The following is a 23469-nucleotide window of genomic DNA, read 5'->3' as shown; positions in this document are numbered from 1 at the left end:
TTAATTTTAGGAATATACCAATTCTTTTGCACCTCAGTATCTACTTTCATATGTGTTCTGATCAGCTTTCAGGCCATTCTAATAATCTGTCATGTGATATACACTGAAATGTGTGTAAAATTCATCAGCTATGAATCTGCCAGCTCCTGCATAGTTCTTTCTTCAGTCCTGTAGACTGATGACATTAGCAACTCATTGCACATTGTGTAAAAAGTCCATGACCAAAACTCTAAAAAACCAAATTAATATTTCAAGCAGTCCCCACAATACCTGAAAGCCACATATTAATGCAGCTATTTGGTATCAGTGTCAAATACTGAATTGTTATCTTACTAAATAAATCTGCAGCTGCCTGTGTCTCAGTTTTTGATTCCTGAGCAACTGGACAAGAAAAGTGAGTTCACTACCATCCCTCCCTCACAATGCATCTCCCTGTAAAAATATTTAGGGGAAAGAAATCCACCTATTTTCCATTTCTGCTACGAATATTTATTCTCCAGTACATCCTCCTGAATATTTCGCAGAAACTTTGTCTAGGTGATCCAAGGTGAGTCTTGCCACTCTCCAGAACTTTGAAACAGATTATTATAGTCAAGTCTAAGTGACTGTTGTGAGAATTGTTCAGGGAAATGAGAATTTATTTTAACCACAAAGCTCAAATGCTAGTGTAGCTGAGGTAACTTCTACATCAAGAAATCATAGCGTGTTAGGAGAATGTGCCTGATGCTTCCTTCCTTGGAAGCTAAAAATGGTAGACTAAGGAGGGAGGGAGTTTTGGTTTATAGCTTGTATATCTCCAGTAAGGAAGCAAACCACAGCCAGTGTGAGCTCATGAGTTACCCATGTAAAGATTTGTGCCATTTCCTGAGAATGATGAGTGGCATAGTATTGTTTATTCTTTTTTTTAACATGTTTTATAAATATTATGTTTCAAATGCCTCTGAGAAAGATAACACCTTCCTGAGAACGTATTTCTGCCCTCAGTCAGGACATACTTAACTCCTAGTCCAGCATTGTCATTCGAGTGATAAATTGCCATCATTGCTGTAGTGATGGGAGACTTCAGACAGAGCAAATATGTAAAGGTGTATTCTCCACAGTATTTGTCTCTCTCTCAGAAGGAAAGCATATTTTGTAAGATAATGTAAATTTCTGAGGGGAAAAAAAAAAGTTCTATCCAAAGAGCTTTGCATTTATCTTTCAGGGCAGAATTTCAATGGTTGGTGTTTTTTCACACTATAGGAAATTTCCCAGTGATATTTATATATCAGATTTATTTCTTCCAGAGTTATTCCCACATAATAAATAGACAGAGGGAGTCTAATGTTACTTTTCCTAGTTGACCCCTCAGCCCTGAGAGAGTTCCCTACACAATGTGTAATAAATGCGGAGTTTTGATCTTCAGTAAGAATAGTTTTGTTTGCAAAGGTTGATGAGGTCACTGTCTCTAGATGTCTGTTCCCCTCATTAATCAGCTTTGCTACAGCAGTATTTTCAAGTACTGTGCTTTAAGGCAAAACAAAGTCATTAACAGTTTCTTCTAAAATGCTATAGTGTGAATTGCTGCAACTCAGAAGCAATCAACAAATGTCTTGGACCTCTATGGACAACATGTGGTGACCCTGTCCATTGTCCCAGTTCCAGTGTTCCCATCTAACTATCAGAGCTTTAGGAATTTACAGACTGGAACTCAATTCTGTGTGGAGCAGGCTGCATTTTACAATCATTGCTGCTGATGAAAATACTTTGTATAAAAAAACCCACAAAACCCATATTCATTGAAGTAGGTAAGAAGTGGACCCAGGTCTCCCAGATGTGCATCCCAAACATGAGGCTGTAAAGTTATTCTCTCTTCTAGTCTGGATTAGTGAACATCTGAAAAATTTAAATATGTCATAGGTCATTTAATTTGAGAAACTATGCTCACTTAAAAAAATTGTCATGCATAGCTAGCTACCAATCATTGGGGAACTGAGGATTCCTTCCCTCCACACCCCCCCACCCCCCCAATTTCAGTAATAAGTTGAATTGGAATTTCAAGTCTGAATCAGCCCATTAGAAGGCAGAAAGTGCATAACATCTCAGATTCCCACATTAAGAGCAAAATGTTATTATTTTTCTGGGGAAAATCGCATTAAAAATAGCATCTAGGTGCTAACACCAAATTGCAAAGGTAAATACAGAGAAGTTAAAGCAATGTGTTTAGAAGCCACAAACTAATAAGGTAGCAAAGTACAAGATTTAGTACACTCACCACAAGCTGATTCATCAGACTTATCAGAGCAGTCAGGTCTAAAATCACACTTCTGGATCATCTGGATGCAACGGCCAGAGGCTCTACAGACAAACTCCTTCTCTGTGCAGTTGTTCATGGGGAGCGTGGCAGGAACTGAAGTTCCTGAAGTAGTTGTAGAGATTGTTGGCAAGTTTCCTTTGAAAAACAAACCAACACAATGTTGAGCGATGGGACCAAAGCATTCTAGTTTTGTAATGATTTCTCCCTTTGCCACTCCCACCCTTTGTCAAGGGTATAGCTTTACTGGAAACATGCCTGGGCGGTGAAGTTGAATGACTTAAATGCTGCCCAGCAGGAACCGAATTGAACATTTCCTCAGTGGAAAGCACTAGGCTGGTCATGCTAACCAACCACCATTCGTAAAATATTCAACACTTGCAGGAATTTATTATTACCTCTTACCTCTCTTTCAAATTTGGATTAAGTCAGTGAGTCATTTAAAAAAACTAATGCCACAGAGACTGACAGAACAATCACAAAAACTTAATTTCCCTGTGAACCAAAGCTAACATTATTCCGATGATAATGGCTTTTTTTTTTAACATGTTGATTACTGCAAGTGACTGTGGAAATTACTATGTAACCTTCTTACCTTGTAATTTCATCACTGAAAAAATATTTTTTCTCATTAAAAAAATTATTCTGAGGTCATCATCTTGTTCCACCACTTCCTTTATGTTTCATTTAAACTCATTACCACTTCTTTCAAATCAATTGTCTTTACCTTTCCTCCTATTCTTTACTATGCACCTTTCTTCAGGCTTACTCTCATTTCTTGAAAACTCTTGCTATTATTGTCCACAAAAGGAATTTTCATTATATAACTCCTTCTTTAAATTTAATTGTTAATGAAATTATTAGCTGTAGTGCACAATGCACCTGAGCAATACACTTGAGTTAATTAAAAAGTACATGTGAAGAAATTTTGTATAAAATGTGTCTGGGACAGCAAGGAATTTTTTTTTTCCCCTGAGGCCTGGAGCACTAAGACTGATAATAAATTCCGCACAAGCAGGAGCCATTTCTATTTCGTAAGGTAGAAAGCACATCTATGACACCAAATGAATTATACTCCAATCAAATGAATGATACTCCCATAATATCCTAAGACTCAAACAAAAGACTTAGGGGAAGGAACCTTCTGAAGGAATAATTGCTTGATATAATAAATGTGTCTAACTCATAATAATAGCAAGGACCTTATTGGTCAGAAATTTTTAAATATAAATGCCACATTTAAGTCTCTGCTCCTAATCCACTGGAACAGGAGAAGAAATTTTGAAGTACCATAACTTTCACGACACCTGAAAAGAAAGGAGAATCTGCTCCTTTCTCTGTTTTGAAATAATTCTTTTTCTATAATTTATGAAATACCATTTTGTCCAGAGTATACATCATTGAATAGACTTTGGTTAGGGCATTCAAATGATGCATCAAAGCAGTATGCTCAAGTTTTGACATCTTTAGTATTACTTACGAGGAACTTTACCACCAAGCTATCAAGCACATCTCTCCCTGGTCAGTATTTGGTTATTTAAAGAGGAACAAAAGCAACTGGGCAACTAGTGCTTAATTCTACTGTGCAGGGACATGGGAGCCCCGCTTTCTTCCCCTGATCCAACTTGCATTAAATATGGTGGAATATGCCATAGCTATTGACTATTTTGCAGACTATTCTCACAGTCTCTTCAACTCTTTTTTGGTTGTTGGGATTGTTGTGTGTGTGGAGGAAGTAAATTAGAGGCAGGACCCTGGCGTGTCTCAAAAATGGCTCTCAATACTAAAAGTGTAATAAAAATGTACAGAACAAAAAAACTGTTTCCTATTCAGCTCTGTCCACCATTATGCTTGAGTATTTTTGTTTTCTCTTTCCACACAAAATGAGCTTTTTTTTTCTTATGTATGAACTTTGAAACTCTGACCTTCTGTACTTTCTGACTTTCTTCTTGTTTATCTCTAAAACTTTTTTTCATATCTCATTTGAAAAAATGCAGGGATTTTCTGATTAGTTCTTTTAAGGTATTCTTCCTTGAATATAAGGCATTGTACATTAAATGAGTACTTACAAAAAACTTTATATTCAAAATGTTATAATAAATGTTGTACACTGTATAAATTTGGTAAAATGTGAAATAATTATCTGCAGAAGAAACATGCCATATATACTTGATATTCTTAGTAGACCTAATTATACCTAGAAGAAATTTTTGGAGTAGCAGAATAAAATGCATCTGCACTAGGGTGTTTTAGAGTAAGTGCTAAGATACTAATATTCAGACACTCTTCTAAATTGTTTGCTGTTCTGCAGCCCTATTATGACTGTACATTAACTGTCACACCATATATAACACTGTAATGCCTGCTGCAGCTAACACTAGTCCTCTTAAAATCCCTTCTGTGATGAAGTGACAGGGCTGGAATCTGGTGTCTTGAGGTACATTTACTTTGGGATACAATATTTTACAATTCTGTAGATATTGTACTACCCTAGGTAGCAATGAATTCTAAGGACAGAAGTTAGCTGCTCTAACATCTGAACTGTTTGTGTGCTGTAACGTGAGCACAATTAGCTGATGTTACATTAAGAGTAATTGCGGGGAGGTGGAAGGCTGTATCAAACAGAGTTAGTTGAATGAAAGGTCAGTTTGTTTACACACAGTTAAGTTTCTTTTTCCTTCTAGGAATCAAGATCTCAAAGAGTTTGGAAGCTGCACACTTCTTACTGAGGGTCTCTTTTGGACCTTATGTGCACAGGGAAACTATTTTGTGCTGATGCCTGGGCATGAGGGTCTGAGAAGCAGGGAAACAAGTCTGGATTTCCTTGTCAGGCATGACTCACAGTTGGATCTGGTTTTTGCTTTTCCAATAGCAATATTTACAAATGACAGCAAAGAATTAGCTCACAGCTAGGAGATGTACACTTTAACTCTGTTCTTACCATTGTAAAGAGTACAGCCTAGAAAAGACACGTCATCAAGTCCAATGTCTCCAGTGAAACCATCTCCTACAGTACCTTTCACCAAGATCTAGGGAAACAGAATTACAAAAGCATTTTTCAGAGTATATTAGACTTCCACTTCTCATTAAATATTTCATATCAATTGATAGAGGAGTCATTTACCATGTTTCACACTTAAAATGAGATTAAATTTGTTCTAGGGGATATATTCCATTTAGTGACACTTTACGAAAGAGGCTAATTATTATCAGCTTTCACTGGTGGTCACATTAATCACAGTGAACCATAACAATGGTTGGCTTCACAATCGTGTAAATCCACTGAAACATCATTGTGGTATAAAATGATGGCAAGACATTATCATAAATGGCATATTATGATTAGCTCCTTTGGTACTTATTGTAATAACATTAATCATGATTAATTATAATAACATTTATGTGAATAAATTATATACCCTTAAACAAATCCCACTGTGATGAAAACAATTAAGCACGTTAGAGATGTGCTATGGAACCTTTTAAAGAAAAATATTCTACTATTTCATTAGAGTTGCCAATGCTCTATACGCTTACTTTCTTATTATTGTCTACTGCCAAGGAATGGGAGAGGTTAGTATTTGTGAAATAAATAGTCTCTAGATGATTGAATAAGCCTCTTTTCTCCTGACTGTTGCTGAATGGTAAAAAAACAAGCAGGTGATTAGAGAAAGATTTAGTAAGAATTTTCGTAATTTAACTAATTTATAAATGCCTATTCATAAAAAAAAAAAGCTCCTCAAACGATACTTTTTTAAAAAATGTAAATAAATGTTTTTTCTGATCCAATGGAGTTCAAATGTTAAAGTTATTTCTTTGCCTTTTGTTTTTTTAAATACTAATGTCACATCTTACACACACATACACACATTCAGCCTTCCAGATTATTCTGGAATGCTGCATAAAATTTCAAATAAATTTTTCACTGTTCCTCAGTTCAATAGCCAATGCTTACAAAGGAACGAAGTATAGGTAGCGGGCAAAAATGCTGTAATACTGCTTCACAATACTGTTAGTTTTAATATTTTTGTTGTAATTTACTTATTTGCAATTTTATTTGCAAAGAAAGCTTATTTTCAATAAGTAATGAAGCACTGCTCAAAGGTGCAAGGCACTTCTGTGTAGATAGGTGTCTCAATTCTTTTCATCAAATATCATTGATATTTTGTAAATATCCTCACATCAAATGTCATTTCAAAAATATATCCTTGCATTCTACATTTCAGTATTTCTTTTGTCCTATAGCAAATGAAGTCCTGTAAAGGATTTCCAGTTTCAGAAATCAGTACTCTGTATTAAACAAGCTTCTCAGTAACTTGAGGGAAATAAGAGAATTCACCTACACACTAAGAACCATTGTTCACCTGGTATATAAGCAGAGCTTACATGTAACAGGAGGAAAAAATATTTTAAAGTGCAAGGAATGGCCTTAACACTGTAAAAGTAAGAGAATAATATCAGTCTTAATATGTTAACACTGACAAATTCATTTCTGCTATTCTGAATTTGCATGTGTTGCCTGGCAGGCAGCCAAATACCACGCAGCTGCTCGCTCACTCCCCCTGCCCCCCCCCCCCAGTGGGACAGGGACAGAATCGGAAAGGTAAGAGTGAGAAAAACTCATGGGTTGAGATAAAGACAGTTTAATAGAACAGAAAAGGGAAAACAATAACAATGATGAAAGAATATACAAAATGAGTGATGCACAATACCATTGCTCACCACCCGCGCTGACCGATAACCAAGTAGCGATCGGTACTTCCTGAAACACGCCTACCATTCATATACTGAGCATGACGTCACGTGGTATGGAATACCCCATTGGCCAGCTAGGCTAGCTGTCCTGGCTGTGCTCCCTCCCACCTTCTTCCAGAGCATCAAAGCTGGATGTCCTTGACTAGTAGACTACTTAGCAACAACTGAAAACATCAGTGTGTTATCAACATACTTCTCATACTAAATCCAACACACAGCACTAGGAAGAAATTTAACTCTATCCCAGCCGAAACCAGGACAGTATCCACCCCTTATTCTATACCATTACGTCATGCTTAGGTCTCACATTTTTCAATACATTTCAGTTAATCACCACCATCTTTCTATATATATATATATATATATGCACACACAGGTATCATTCCCTTAATCTATGGACTATCCCTCTAAAACGTCCATTGAGTTCATTTAGTCCATGACTTTGGGCTCCATCTGTCATAACAGTCTTTCAGGGCAGGAGAGATGGTGTGTGGTGTTGGGCTGTTGCATCGTGAAGCCTGTTCTCATTTCAGTATTGCTGCGCTTGTCCGGTTCTATCATTGTTGTACTTTGCTCAGTTTCATCGGAGTTAGTTCATTCTTCATTAATCTGGGTGATTTTTACTGCTATACCATTGATAGCAACCATAGAAATAATGATATACAATATGATATAACAACATCATACGATTCAGTTCATTGGCTATTTTCACCCAAAATCAAATCCCCTTGAGGTACACACCAGACTTGCCCATCCTTTCGCATTACCCACCAAGTGCACCCAGGTCCTTGAGCAAAAGCAATCCCACGGATGAGTTTTCCCTTGCCAGAGGCAGGAGTAACCCAGACTTGTCTTTCCCAGCATATTTCTTATGTGCACGGTAGGGACTTTCTCCCCCTCTACTGTACGTAAAAGTTTTGACTGGGCAGGGCTAACTCGATTGAAAGATCCCCTGGTGTTGACTAACCAGGTGGCCTTTGCTAAATGTGTATCCCAATGCTTGAATGTCCCACCACCCATTGCTCTCAGCATAGTCTTTAGCATTCTGTTGTATCATTCAATTTTCCCAGAGGCTGGTGCATGGTAGGGGATGTGATAGACCCACTCAATGCCATGCTCTTTGGCCCAGGTGTCTGTAAGGGTGTTTTGGAAATGAGGCCCGTTGCCTGACCCAATTCTTTCTGGGGTGTGATGTCGACATAAGACTTGCTTTTCAAGGCCCAGGATGGTGTTCTGGGCGGTGGCATGGGGCACAGGATATGTTTCTAACCACCTGGTGTTTGCTTCCACCATGGTGAGCACATAGCGCTTGCCCTGGCAGATTTGTGGGAGTGTGATATAATCAATCTGCCAGGCCTGCCCATATTTATATTTCAACCATTGTCCTCCATATCAAAGAGGCTTTACTCGCTTGGCTTGCTTGATTGCAGCACGTTTCACATTCATGGATAACCTGTGCAATAACATCCATTGCCAAGTCCACACCTCGATCACGAGCCCATCTATATGTTGCATCTCTTCCTTGATGGCCCGAGGCGTCATAGGCCCACAAAGCTATAAACAGTTCACCCTTATGTTGCCAGTCCAGATCCACCTGAGCCACTTCAATCTTAGCAGCTTGGTCCACCTGCTGGTTGTTTTGGTGTTCCTCAGTGGCCCGACTCTTGGGTACGTGAGCATCTACGTGATGTACTTTTACAGTCAGGTTCTCTACCCGGGCAGCAATATCTTGCCACAATGCAGCAGCCCAGATGGGTTTACCTCTGCGCTGCCAGTTGTTCTGCTTCCACTGCTGCAACCACCCCCACAGGGCATTTGCCACCATCCATGAGTCAGTATAGAGATAAAATACTGGCCATTTTTCTCGTTCAGCAATGTCCAAGGCCAGCTGGATGGCTTTCACCTCTGCAAACTGGCTCGACTCACCTTCTCCTTCAGCAGTTTCTGCGACTCGTCTTATAGGACTCCATGCAGCAGCTTTCCACCTCTGATGCTTTCCCACAAGGCGACAGGACCCATCAGTGAACAGGGCATATTGCTTCTAATATTCTGGTAGTTTATTATACAGTGAGGCCTCTTCAGCACGCGTCACCTCCTCCTCTGGGGATATTCCAAAATCTTTGCCTTCTAGTCAGATCGTGATGACTTCCAAGATTCCTGGGCGACTGGGGTTTCCTATTTGGGCCCGTTGTGTGATCAGTGCGACTCACTTACTCCATGTAGCGTCGGTTGCATGATGTGTAGAGGGGACCCTCCCTTTGAACATCCAGCCCAGCACTGGCAGTCGGGGCCAGGAGGAGCTGTGCTTCAGTACCAACCACTTCCAAAGCAGCTCGAATGCCTTCATGGGCTGCCAATATCTCCTTCTCAGCTGGAGCTACGGGCCTCGGATCCTCTGTATCCCCGACTCCAGAACCCTAAGGGTCGACCTCAAGTCTCCCTGGGTGCTTTCTGCCAGAGGCTCCAGGTAGGGCCATTCTCCCCGGCTGCGGTGTAGAGCACATTCCTTACATCTTGTCTTGCCTGGGCTGGTCCAAGGGCTACTGCATGACCTACCTCCCGTTTAATTTGTTCAAAGGCTTGTCGTTGCTCAGGGTCCCATTTGAAAGTGTTCTTCTTCTGGGTCACTTGACAGAGAGGGCTTACAATCAGGCTGTAATCTGGAATATGCATTCTCCAAAAACCCACCACGCCTAAGAAAGCTTGTGTTTCCTTTTTGGTAGTTGGTGGGGACATGGCTGTTATTTTGTTGATCACATCCATTGGGATCTGACGACGTTCATCTTGCCATTTTATTCCTAAAAACTGGATCTCCTGTGCGGGTCCTTTGACCTTACTTTGTTTTATGGCAAAAGCGGCCTTCAGAAGGATTTGAATTATCTTCTTCCCTTTCTCAAAAACTTCTTCTGCTGTGCTGTCCCACACAATGATGTCATCAATGTATTGCAGGTGTTCTGGAGCCTCACCGTGTTCCAGTGCGGTGTGGATCAGTCCATGGCAAATGGTAGGGCTGTGTTTCCACCCCTGGAGCCATCGGTTCCAGGTGTACTGGACGCCCCTCCAAGTGAAAACAAACTGTAGCCTGCACTCCACCACCAAAGGGATTGAGAAGAACTCATTAGCGATATCAATTGTGGCGTACCACTTGGCTGCCTTTGATTCCAGTTCGTATTGAAGTTCTAGCATATCCGGCATGGCAGCACTCAGTGGTGGCGTGACTTCATTCAGGCCACGATAGTCTACAAATTTATTACTGATGTTGACGTCACCAGAGTAAATAAAAATTATTACACTTTGTTTATAAATTATGTCCATTAGACAAAATAAATGTGTATGCTAAAAGAAGATGGTTAAATGTCCCTTACTATGGATATGCTGAAGATGGGTTATTTTAGCATAAAATGTATCTAATGTGAATGACAACAGTAAATGACAGCATTGTTTCTTACTGTTCTCATCTCAGTATGGGTTTCTTATTTTTCCCTCAGAATATCCACAAATATTCTTTACAATATTACCCCAGTCTTTTGTTTCCTGGTTAGGTTAAAATGGGCGCAATGCTACAGTATTGGTACCAATAGCATAAAAATCCTTAGAAACAGGACAAATCAAGACATCTATTATTTGGAAATGTTATGCAAGAAAATTTATTATTCCAAAATGACAAAATTCCTTTCAGTGTAATTTTGACTGGCAAACACACAGCAGTTTAAATAAAATTTTGACTTTGTTTTCAAAGCATGAATGATTAACTACTCATAATTAATTACTCATAAATGAGCAAAAATTCAGACAAAAAGGCAGAGGGTTTGTTAACTCAACTTACACAGTTGTCACTAAGACAAACCCACGCCCCCTCAAAACTACACTATTTTTCTATGGGATTGTGCTGTGCTCTGACAGATGTTAACCAGTAGGTCAAGGGGCTTCTCTCCCCATATCTCCCTGTGCCCATCTCCTCAGCCACGACATTCACATGGTCTGAGGCCATCCTTATGTATCATATTCCAACAACCTTTCCCTGGAGGAGGTTGAACTCCTGCACCTTAAGAAGGAATACTTTTATTAAGGGCGTAAAAATGTCCAAAGATAGAAGTGGCAAGACACAGTTCTGCAGGGGTAATTCAATTCAGAATACCTCTATGGTTATGTTGATGATTATGATTGTATTACTTAAAATCTCCCCACCCAAATTAATTTTTAAAATTTATTTATGTAATTACTTGGGGAGTCTGACACTTTGGCATATAGCATGAACTCAGTAACACAGAAAATGTAACAGAGGTGTAGCTATATGTTCTGATAGACTTAAAACTGAAAATAGGACCAATTTATGAGTTAGTACTGCAGTATAAAACTTAGCCTCTCTGCAGCTGTGGTTAAACATTGACCACTTTAATTAATTTGCCAGCTGAAATTCTGCAAACTTCATAAGCTATTATTAAACAACCTCCAGGGAACTCATCTACCATGAAACTCATTTCACATCTCATTTATTATTTGAGTGAGGATAAATAGTTCCCAATTTCTCCAGTTTTCAGAACTTTGGAGATCCAGTCTGAATGAAATCTATAAAGGTAGCAAAAGGTATGCTACATAAAAGAGGGGGAAAAAAATCTTCATGAAAAGCAACATGTATTAGAATGACACTCCATATACAGAAAAGGATTGATCCCTTAAGATTTTGAGCAAAATAGTTTTTGAAGGGTGAAGGAACGTTATGACAAATGTCAATAGAGGAATTACAATGGGTAATACTGTTCTGTACAAATGTTCCATTTTTACAGTAATGTTCATTTCTGTCACTAGCCAATTCCCACTGAAGGTTAGCAAAATAAAATCTTAATTTCCATACAAGCATAGTTTAAGCTAGAATGGAACTAATTCCAAGAACTGTGAGGTATTCAAAATACTGAAGATTTTTGAATGTCTTAGAGATAGTGATATTAGCTCTAATGTATTTACCTAGTAATATAGCCAAACGATATCTCAGGTTGTCAAAGGAAGTGTTACTTAGTGATTTTATTAGTAGTTAAAGCATACTAATTTTGACTAGTTTGCTATGATTATTTCTGGCAAGAAACCATGTGATTTGGTTTGAAGAGGAAAGAACAACCACACAAGTGGATTATAGTAAAAATAGCCAACAGAACACCTTGCCATCAAAAACTTTTGTCATAACTTACTGAAAGCAAATGCAGGATTGAAAGTCATATACATTTCACTGCATATCTCTGAAGTAAGCTACTCCTATGTTTTAATGCTATGTATAAATAAAGGAACATGTCTCATAACTTTTCATCAAGAAAAGTAACCAATTTCTTAGGAGATGATGGGACTTTTGTAATTACAGATAAAGGACAAGCCACAGAACCATGAATTGTGTGAAATCTGTATCAAAATTTCTTGTTTCAAAACTCCTTTTTATCAAGGTATCTTCATCCAACGATCATATCACAATAAGTCTTCACTGTAAGATGATTTTTTTCAAGAACACATGAACATATTCCTATAATGATATATCAAGAAGTACATAGAAAAGTGAAACTATCTACCAAGCAAACATGATTTTTTCAGAAAAATTGTAATTTTAAAAAAATCTGAGAAATTTAGATTTAATTTTGACTTCTTGAGTTATTAGTTCATGTCAAATAAGACTTACTGGCTTCTTTGATAAGTGAGTCCAAACATGGTAATTTATTCCTCCCTGGTTTTGTTTCTCTGCTTCCTCAGCTGTCATCAAAGAAGTAGGCACTGTGGGACTTGAGACCATTTTCCAAATCTCTCATCTAGGTGTCCAGTAATTGCAACCTGACTATGACATTGAACTTTTCCTCTGTACCTTCCATACCATGGTTTCTCTTGGGCAAAAAACCTGGATGCAGTGGCAGAAGGGGTGCCACAACATGTTCCAGCTTTCCCCCTCATGGGGGGAATGACTAGGCATCAGGGCTACTACGCATAGCGTGGAGTCCTTCTGCCGCCAAAAGCAAGCACAAGTGGAGACAGTCCATCAGCTGCTGGAAAGATTATTAACATTAGGTCACCAGAACGTTTTAACGATACATATAGAAAAGCTCGAGATTCCACTGCCAATCTTCAAAACCCATCAGCCCCTTCCTTTTGTGTCCATCAAAAATGCATTAGAAGTTAATGTCTCAAGACTTCAAAAGTTGAAATAAAGTCCTTTCTTTCACACAGGTGTCCAAATGAATTCTTACCAATGATCGTAAGGATATATACACATCAAATATGAAAAATCTTGTGTCAGATATTTGATGTTTTACAATGCTTGGTTTTACAAGATACTGAAAAACACTAGTTCTAGTTCAGTAAAGCACTTGATCACACTTCACTATAAGCTTGTGAACCCTCATGCTGATTTATGATGTTTTTCCAAGCATTTCTCTACTTGACAGATAAGGATATACTCACAGACAATACTAAAACATCCATAGTTAACTGGGCAAGGCCAAATCTAGTTAAAAAAAAAAAAAACGAAAACAAACCAAAAGATACTGCAAATTTTCCCCCATATCTAAGGTACAAGTGCCTTTAGTATTCCTATATAAATTTAGGGGATTTTTTAGACCATCCGTCATTTCTGATAGCCTTGTGGTTAATTATGCACACAGTTTAAGACTGAATCTAGCTGATAGGCTGTTTTGACAAGGATACATACAAATGAAAGTGGGTGAGTTTTAGTACGGGAATAACAAAGCAAAGGCAAGGCTGATGATGTTCTTTCATGATCACCCCTTTCTGACTCTAATCATATTACAGTACCCTGAACTAATTTCAGACGGAATCTCATCACCACTCCTTTACCATAAGTGTGTTTTTGCTGCTAGGGTGATCTTCCATGACAGGTGTAGGCAGGTTCAGCAGCTTACACACATATTCACTTATACGCTACATACATTCTTTCTTTCTCCCAAGTACTGTTTCCCCAGATTTTAAAAATAAATAAATCATGAAATTACAGGATTCTGGCTGAGTTAGTATGTCAAATTCCTGAGATTTATGGTCCTAAAAGATGTGTCCCACATTGACCAGGATGGTTTGTTATGACCTGAGTACTTTTGTCCCTCCCTCTTGTACCCTGGCGCATGTCAAGATGTCAAGGGCTGTATAAAGACATGTCTACATCTCTATCCAGAGAAGCCTGCATAGGGCCTTCATGGACAGACTTGTATCTGATCTATGCAATGCTTAATGTTAAGGCAATTCTTCCATGCTGTGCAAAGAAGTATCCTGAAAGAAGACATGCATTGTTTTCTTTTCAATGTTTATGAAAATATTTGTGCCAGCAACCGAGTCAATTATCTGTTTAGCAGCAAAAGCTAGTGATCAAGATCACTATTACATCTTTTACCTAAAGGTGTGGACCTTTCCTTATCCAAAGGATTTTGCCTGACTGAGGTAGTAAATTAGACAGAATTGCTGCTCCTACATCCACACATATGGCCATAACCTCCCAAAATAAGAAAACAATAACATAGGGATATCATCGGAACATATGACTTACCATGAAATCCTGTCTTCATTAAAGATAACGAGAATTTTGCTCTATACTTCAGTGGAAGTAGAATTTCTACATTGTTTCTTAATTCTGCTATAAGCATACTCAATAAACATAGAAAGATTATAAAAAATAATATAAAAAACCCCTGTGTTTGATGTAAAGCATAGAACTATGGAAAGAGACTTAACTAAAACTTCAATGAAGTACTGTTTTCCTGTGATCTTCGTGTTACCTCTTCAAAGATGACTTCTAGATCCAGTAAAGGAATGAGAAAAAAGGCACTAACGTTTTCCTTCCCTTTGCAAAGTTATCCAAGTCTCATTTTTCTGTTCAGCAATTCCTGATAAGTAATATAGTAATATCAGTAGCAAATTTAAGACACTACACTTAATTTTCTGGAAAGCAAAATTCCTGCTTTACATTATTCCCCTCAAATTCAAACGACTCAACACAGTCTCTCAGTCGGTTGTGGGTTTTGAAAGGTAGTGAAAATGAAAACTTTTTATTCCTTCGGGTTTTCCATATTTAAAATGTGGGCAGTACTTGACAGTTCATTGGCACATAGAAAGGTTATTTTTACCTTGTGCAATTTCCTTTGAGCTTCCTGCATGTAAATAGGGAACAAAGGTAAAACACATCCACCCCTGCCCCTTTGTTACCCTCCCCCCCAAAAAAATTGCAAGGAAATGACACGTGAAATTAAGAAGACTATTTTGACTGAAAAAAGCATTGTTAAGATAGCTTAGAAATTCTTATTCTTGGTCCCCTTTGTGCATACATTGTGACTTTATGACACCATGGCAAGTCTTCCACTGCATACCAATAAAATAATAATGCAAAGAATAAATTATTTCTGTTGCCACAGAGTAGAGTATAATCTCATAATATTAAGCATTGTACTAGCACTGAACAAAAGGGCAATTTCTTTCCCAAAGAACTGAACTAAAACCATGCAATTATCCCTGAAAGTTTGCACAATGGACAATATATTTTCCTGGCTTCTCATGTGACTTCCTTGTTTTTTGTGCTCTGAATTTCACTTGTCAAAAATGGCAATACTGATGTTCAGAAATGACTTTTTGAAAAATCACACTACTTTTTGCCTTTCAAATATATTGCATTGCACCACTCACATTTTCAAGACATAAGTTCTCTGTATTTCACTGAACAGACTTCATTATCAACACAAAGTTCACCACCAACCACAAAGTCTTATGGTTGTTTTTCACTCGTTCCCGCAAGTGTCCCAGTTCTCTCATCGTCCGCTCTATGTGCATACTGTTTCTCACCTAGATTGTGGACTGGTGAAGAAATCTGAGCATGAATTCTCCAAACTAGAGTCTACACAAGATCTACATGAAGTATGGACATGAGATGGACATGACATGTGCCAGCTTTGGTTCCTGGCCCACTATAGTCTTCGAAGGCAGGCCTTGATCCTGGTCATGAGGACAGGACATGGTGTAGAAGCCTAGGTCATGCGAGTGCATGTATTAAAGCTGTCATACCAAAAGGCATTGATACTTCAACAGTACAGACATGAAGTAATTCACATGATTTGGCCTGACATCAGCATCCTCTGGCAGAGCTCCCAAATACCCTGTAACCATTTCTGCAATTCATACCCTGCCAGAACACGTTCTAACAAGACCGGAGAGGTAAATATCAGTAACACAACAACTCTTTTGGTTGATTTTTTTAGCTAACCTACATCGTTATACCCAGGTTGCATAAAAAAAGTGTGGTCAGCAGGTCGAGGGAGGTGATTCTCCTCCTCTACTCTGCTCTCATGAGATCCCACCTGGAGTAATGCATCTGGCTGTGGGGTCTCCAGCATAAGAAATACATGGACCTGTTAGAGCAGGTCCAGAGGAGGGTCACAGAATATCCGAGTGCTGGAACACCTCTCCTATGAAGAAACACTGAGAGAGTTAGTTGTTTAGCCTGGAGGTTTAAACTGAAAAAGGGTAGATTTAGATGGGACATAAGGAAGAAACTTTTTATGATGAGGGTGGTAAGACATTGCAACAGGTTGCCCAGAGAAGTTGTGGATGCCTCATCATTGGAAGTGTTCAAGGTCAGGTCGGATGGGGTTTAAGTAACCTGATCTAGTGAAAGATGTCCCTGCCCATGGCAGGAGGTTTGGACTGGATGATCTTTAAAGGTCCCTTCCAACCCAAAACATTCTGCGATTCTATGATTCTATGATCACTGAAGAATTAAAAAATGCAGGTACCATCTCCCTACCAAAATTAATCTATTAGTCAATTAATAAACAAATGCTCCAGAGGCAGCTACATACCAAACTGTACAGGTCAGCCAGCAACAACAGGCTTTACATTGCCACAGTGAAAATAAAACTGAGAATGATGGCTATAAAGAGATCAGAAACCAACTGCTCAATGTAAATCTGTGTCGTGGTTTAACCTGGCAGGCAGCCAAATACCACGCAGCTGCTCGCTCACTCCCCCTGCCTCCCCATTGGGACAGGGAGAGAATTGAAAGGGTAAGAGTGAGAAAAACGTTTGGGTTGAGATAAAGACAGTTTAATAGAACAGAAAAGGAAAAACAATAACAATGATGAAAGAATATACAAAATGAGTGATGCACAATACCATTGCTACCACCCGCGCTGACCGATAACCAAGTAGCGATCGGTACTTCCTGAAACACGCCTACCATTCATATACTGAGCATGACGTCACGTGGTATGGAATACCCCATTGGCCAGCTGGGCTGGCTGTCCTGACTGCTCCCTCCCATCTTGTGCACCTAGCTCAGTCAGAGGGCATGGGAGCTGTCCTTGATTAGTAGACTACTTAGCAACAACTGAAAACATCAGTGTGTTATCAACATACTTCTCATACTAAATCCAACACACAGCACTAGGAAGAAATTTAACTCTATCCCAGCCGAAACCAGGACAGTATCCACCCCTTATTCTATACCATTACGTCATGCTTAGGTCTCACATTTTTCAATACATTTCAGTTAATCACCACCATCTTTCTTTTTTTATATATATATATATATATACACACAGGTATCATTCCCTTAGTCTATGGACTATCCCTCTAAAACGTCCATTGAGTTCATTTAGTCCATGATTTTGGGCTCCATCTGTCATAACAGTCTTTCAGGGCAGGAGAGATGGTGTGTGGTGTTGGGCTGTTGCATCGTGAAGCCTGTTCTCATTTCAGTATTGCTGCGCTTGTCCGGTTCTATCATTGTTGTACTTTGCTCAGTTTCATCGGAGTTAGTTCATTCTTCATTAATCTGGGTGATTTTTACTGCTATACCATTGATAGCAACCATAGAAATAATGATCCACAATATCATATAACATTTAACATCATACGATTCAGTTCATTGGCTATTTTCACCCAAAATCAAATCCCCTTGAGGTACACACCAGACTTGCCCATCCTTTCGCATTACCCACCAAGTGCACCCAGGTCCTTGAGCAAAAGCAATCCCACAGATGAGTTTTCCCTTGCCAGAGGCAGGAGTAACCCAGACTGTCTTCCCCAGCATATTTCTTATGTGCACGATGGGGACTTTATCTCCATCTACTGTACGTAAAAGTTTTGACTGGGCAGGGCTAGCTCAATTGAAAGATCCCCTGGTGTTGACTAACCAGGTGGCTTTTGCTAAATGTGTACTGGACGCCCCTCCAAGTGAAAACAAACTGTAGCCTGCACTCTGCTGCCAAAGGGACTGAAAAGAACGCATTAGCGATATCAATTGTGGCGTACCACTTGACTGCCTTTGATTCCAGTTCATATTGAAGTTCTAGCATATCCGGCACGGCAGCACTCAGTGGCGGCGTGACTTCGTTCAGGCCACGATAGTCTACTGTTAGTCTCCACTCTCCATTGCACTTTCGCACTGGCCATATGGGACTGTTAAAGGGCGAGCGAGTTTTGCTGATCACTCCTTGGCTCTCCAGGCAACGAATCACCTTATGGATGGGAAGCAGGGTAGCGATTGGTACCTGCTGTTCTTCAACCCTCAGCAACCCCACAACAGAAGGGTCCTCTGAGAGACCAGGCAAGGTGGACAGCTGTTTAATTTCCTCCGTCTCCAGGGCAGCTATACCAAAAGCCCACCGGTACCCTTTTGGGTCCTTGAAATACCCTCTCCTGAGGTAGTCTATGCCAAAAATGCACGGAGCCTCTAGGCCAGTCACAATGGGGTGCTTCTGCCACTCATTCCCAGTTAGGTTCACTTCGACCTCCATACAGTTAACTCTTGGGATCCCCATCACTCCAGAAATACAAATGGGTTCTGACCCTCTATAGCTGGATGGCATCAGGCTACACTGTGCACCGGTGTCTATGAGAGCCTTATATTCCTGTGGGTCTGATGTGCCAGGCCATTGAATCCACACAGTCCAGTAAAGCTGGTTGTCCCTTTTCTCCACTTGGCCGGAGGCAGGGCCCCTCTAGTTCTGGTCATCGTATCCGTTTCTCACTTCTTGCAAATGCGAGTCAAGAATTTCTCCATTACAATCCAAAGTAAGATCAGCCCTTCCACTCTGTCTGGGGAACTGTTCACTGGAAACTGGACTGTCGTGAGAGAGATTTTTTCTGAAAACTGGAGCAGCATTTTTTCTGGGGGAACCCCCTTGTGTGACTGTTTTTCCTTGCAACTCATGTACCCGTGCCTCTAGGATCAAGGTAGGTTTTCCATCCCACTGCCTCATGTCCTCTCCGTGATCACGTGATGGGAAGGTGGGATCTTCCCATCCATAAGCTGAAATCTTTCCGCATATCTCGCAACTCACTCAGGGATAGGGATCGGGTGGTTTCCATCTCGTTTATGAGTTCTTCCTCTTCCTCCTCCCTTCCTCGTGATGGCCCTGCTTTTCCACCATCCCTTTCTAAACGACCTGACTTCCACTCCAAAGATTTCTTCTTCTGTACAGGGGCGATGGATATCAGCAAGGGTTGGTCCTCTGGTTCAGCTGTAGTGCCTGTGGCTGGGGTTTGGGTAGCTGCAGTGCTTGTCATGGGGGTTGGAGTAACTGCAGTGACTGTTGCCGGCGTTTGAGTTGCTGCAGTGCCTGTCGCAGGGGTTGGAGTAACTGCAGGGACTGCTGCCAGGGTTTGAGTAGCCATAGTGCCTGTCGCAGGGGTTTGAGCAGCCACTGTGTCTGTTGCCAGGGTTGATCTCCCGCCGCGTGCCGCCCCCAGGACCCGCCGCTCCACCTGCCCCAACGAGGTACCACCATTTGCCCTCCCTCTTTTCTTGTTCCTGATGGTTGATCTCTGGACAGTATTCCTGAATAGTTGTTTAACTCTAAACAAGGCCTGAACCACATTCAGGAGACATAGCAATACGAACACGCTTATTTCAACATCCCAAGGATATTCAAAATTCTCGGGGAATATTGTGGACATCTTCATGAAGAGGATAGAAGAAAAAGGAGTTTCTGAAGATATGGAAGGGAAGATGAACAAGTGGGAGAAAGTGTCCCATCCTGTCTCCCCCTTAAATTCATTCTCTGAGGAGAAAAAAGTGCAATTACTAATAGTTTCTAAGAGGTGGTTCCTGAGGTACAGAGATGATGGCAGTGCTGAGTTCAGATACCAGATTAGACTTACGACCAATGATTTTATCACCTCATAAAACAGCAGCAAAATGATAATCTTGGCCCAGTTCCGAATAATGATAAACAGCATAAAAGGGAACATATACTGCAAGCAAGGTATAACATAACCTAACATTGAGAGCCAGCCCCACAACTTTGAGAGCCAATAAATCACCATTGTGACCAATCAATATAATGAATGCTTATAACAATCTTGCCTTAACACGCTTTGGTCAGATTATCATTATCTCAACCCTTCGAGCCCCACGTTGGGCGCCAAAAAAGACTATCGTGGTTTAACCTAGCAGGCAGCCAAATACCACGCAGCCGCTCGCTCACTCCCCCTCCCCCGTGGGGCGGGGAGAGAATTGGAAGGGTAAGAGTGAGAAAAACTCGTGGGTTGAGATAAAGACAGTTTAATAGGACAGAAATGGGAAAATAATAATGATAATGAAAGAATATACAAAATGAGTGATGCACAATACAATTGCTCACCACCCGTGCTGACCGATAACCAAGTAGCGATCAGTACTTCCTGAAACACGCCTACCATTCATATACTGAGCATGACATCACATGGTATGGAATACCCCATTGGCCAGCTGGGCTAGCTGTCCTGACTGTTCCCTCCCATCTTGTGCACCTAGCTCAGTCGGGAGGGCATGGGAGCTGTCCTTGATTAGTAGACTACTTAGCAACAACTGAAAACATCAGTGTGTTATCAACATTCTTCTCATACTAAATCCAACACACAGCACTAGGAAGAAATTTAACTCTATCCCAGCTGAAACCAGGACAATCTGAAAACCAAAGAGTAGCGTGCAACATGCAAGCAGGTATCAGGAATGAAAGAAGGTGTCAGAGGTGAAGAAAAATAGCCAGTGCCCAGAAAGAGAGATACCAAGCTGCAGCAAGTATGGCTGTATCTATGTATTTGGGGCAGAATTGGGGGAGCAATTGAAGGAGAAGTGCGTGGTAACCTTTAGAGGACAAAAAAAAAAAAAAAAAAGAATCCCTGAATACTTATCTCAACAGACTATTTGGGAAAGTGCAAAGGAGAAGGGTAGGAGAAGAAAGATGAGGAATGACAAATTGAAAGCTGAAATTAAAGCTGTTACTCGAGTGGAAATCCATGATGACTAAATCCTTGTGTGAAAATCACTACCAGGGAATGGATCAAAAGCAATAATGGAAAAATGGTCACAAGTCGGTATTAGAGGGGTAATATACATCTTGGAGAAGTCCTTGATAAATTCAGAGCTGCTTTCAACACCAGGTTTTAATGAAAGATATGTATCTGTCCAACTGAACATTAACAAACTCCTACTGGTATGTCAGCACACACTGAAAATGAGGTCCTGAACAAAGAAGCAAGCAGGCAATCAAATCAAGGCAGAAGGCTAACACTTGACAACAATGAACCTGGTTCAATAAGGGCAAAAGCAATTGCAGAAAATCTGGAATCATAGTTAGAATATCAAAAAGGGTGAGTCTCTCAATGCACAGAAAGCTGTCTGCAGCACAATGCCTCACAGCATGAGGACAGATGTACCAGAGATTAGGTCAGCTGTCTAGCTAACTGCAATGTGTGTCTCCCAGTCGACTACTGCAACATCCACAATGAGAACAAAAAGGCATGCAGTGGTTGCTCCCAAACTCTCAGCAGTCTATCACAGGTGGGAGGTTATAACCTCATTGTTGTGCTAGTAGCCCTTAACAGACTTTTTTTTCAATAATTTGCCAAGTTACTTATTGATCCCATTCATACTTCCTTGTAGCCAAAACATGCCTCGGCAATGAACTGTACAACAGACCATCCTAAAATAGTATTTCCTTCTGTTTTGATTGTGTTACCTAATAATTTCAGAGAGTAGCTCTCATTCTCTGTATTCAGAGAAATCATTAATGATCATTCTCTATGCAGCTTCTCTATGACCTTGTTGATTTGATGTTTCTTTGTTACATCTCAGTCATCTCTCTTTCCAAGAGGAACACTCTTTATGCAAGTATTGTAGAAAGGGTCAAACTTTTCTACGTTAATTTTTTTTTTTCAGCTTAATGTTCCTAATGTGAGGGCAAATATGCAATTATTCTGTTTTGTTTTCTTAGGATATATGGAAGAAAGAGCACAATCTGTTCAGAACCAGTTTCCTTCTAAGAACACTGTGAGTGGTAAGGATAAGTCCTAGCTGCACATGTTGATATGCAACTGTAACAGGCTGAAACATGGTCTCCTCACATTGCTTTTCACACTAGGAAATAGTACTTCTTTTTGAGTCAATAAAAAGTTATATGCACTCTTCAAGTGAAGCTGCGTGCAAGAAGTAGAATATAGCTAAATTTGATCAGCTTCATTTTCTGGACTACACCAGTATAAGTCCAGAATTTCAACCTAACACTTATCAATTAATGATTAGAGCATACTGAAAAACTCCTACACTTAAGACGATTTACAAAAGTATTGACATTACAAACCCCACTGAAAATTTCTCTCAGAGATGCTGTGAAATGTGATATGAGATCTAGAACTTGTAATTTCAATAGTCTGATGCTTGTTATGCAGGAAAGGAAATCTGAAATTTTCTTACTTCAAGGGTATTATAGCTGACAAGGAAGCCTACCAAGTCATCTTTTCTTAAATTGACACAAAGTGTATATAGTCTACTATAACAAGTCCGCTATATTATTCCTGTATGAAATATAATTATCACCACTAGAAATGCATGAAATAAAAACATTAAATTCTGAAACCTTGCAATTTGCCATAGCACAGGCTTTTTGCTTGAAACAGAACTAAAAACCACTTACAAATAGTTTGTAAAGTAGAATTATGCCAAAAAGTCCATTTTCCACTAGAACCCCGAGTTTTTCATTACACAAATGGTTGGGGGTGGGGTGGGGTGGGTGGGCTGTTGGTCAATCTGCTCTCTTCTCAGAAAAGTAATTGCAAGAAACAGCTAGAATTGCAGAAAAAACCAAAGAATGAGCTTTGTGATCCTGTTTCACTTATTACAGAACAGATCATCAGAATCCCCAAAGAAGAATCGCTATCTCATCTCACTGAGTGAAAAGGGAGGGAGTAGAGAGTGAGAAAGTAGACTCTGCCTATGTGATTGTGATCAGCTACCTGGCAGTACCTTAAATACATTTTTTAGGCCTTCCTGTCTCTCTTTTTAGATGAATAGTAAGAGCCTGGATGCAAATAATGTATGTTTACTACACACGTATTTCACACCAAACATATCTTATGTCAAGGGCATACCAAAATCATAATACAAGAAGTAGCTGAATATAATTATAGAA

The 23469-nt window shown here is 39.9% G+C and overlaps 1 protein-coding gene across 1 annotated transcript in view; it reads right to left on the bottom strand.

Annotated features, from left to right (window-relative positions):
• MALRD1 (MAM and LDL receptor class A domain containing 1) overlaps positions 1–23469 on the bottom strand; it is a 294175-nt gene that overhangs the window by 200408 nt on the left and 70298 nt on the right. The window contains exons 18-19 of the mRNA XM_075143913.1: positions 5235–5322; positions 2255–2431 (exon numbers count right to left, since the gene is read on the bottom strand). Coding sequence (XP_075000014.1) covers positions 2255–2431; positions 5235–5322 — 265 coding nt within the window. The remainder of the gene's footprint in view (positions 1–2254; positions 2432–5234; positions 5323–23469) is intronic.

Source organism: Calonectris borealis, chromosome 2 (genome assembly GCF_964195595.1).
Source record: "Calonectris borealis chromosome 2, bCalBor7.hap1.2, whole genome shotgun sequence".
NCBI lineage: Eukaryota > Metazoa > Chordata > Aves > Procellariiformes > Procellariidae > Calonectris > Calonectris borealis.
The sequence above is the reverse complement of the archived record's forward strand: the minus strand, read 5'-3'. Positions and strand labels throughout refer to the sequence as shown.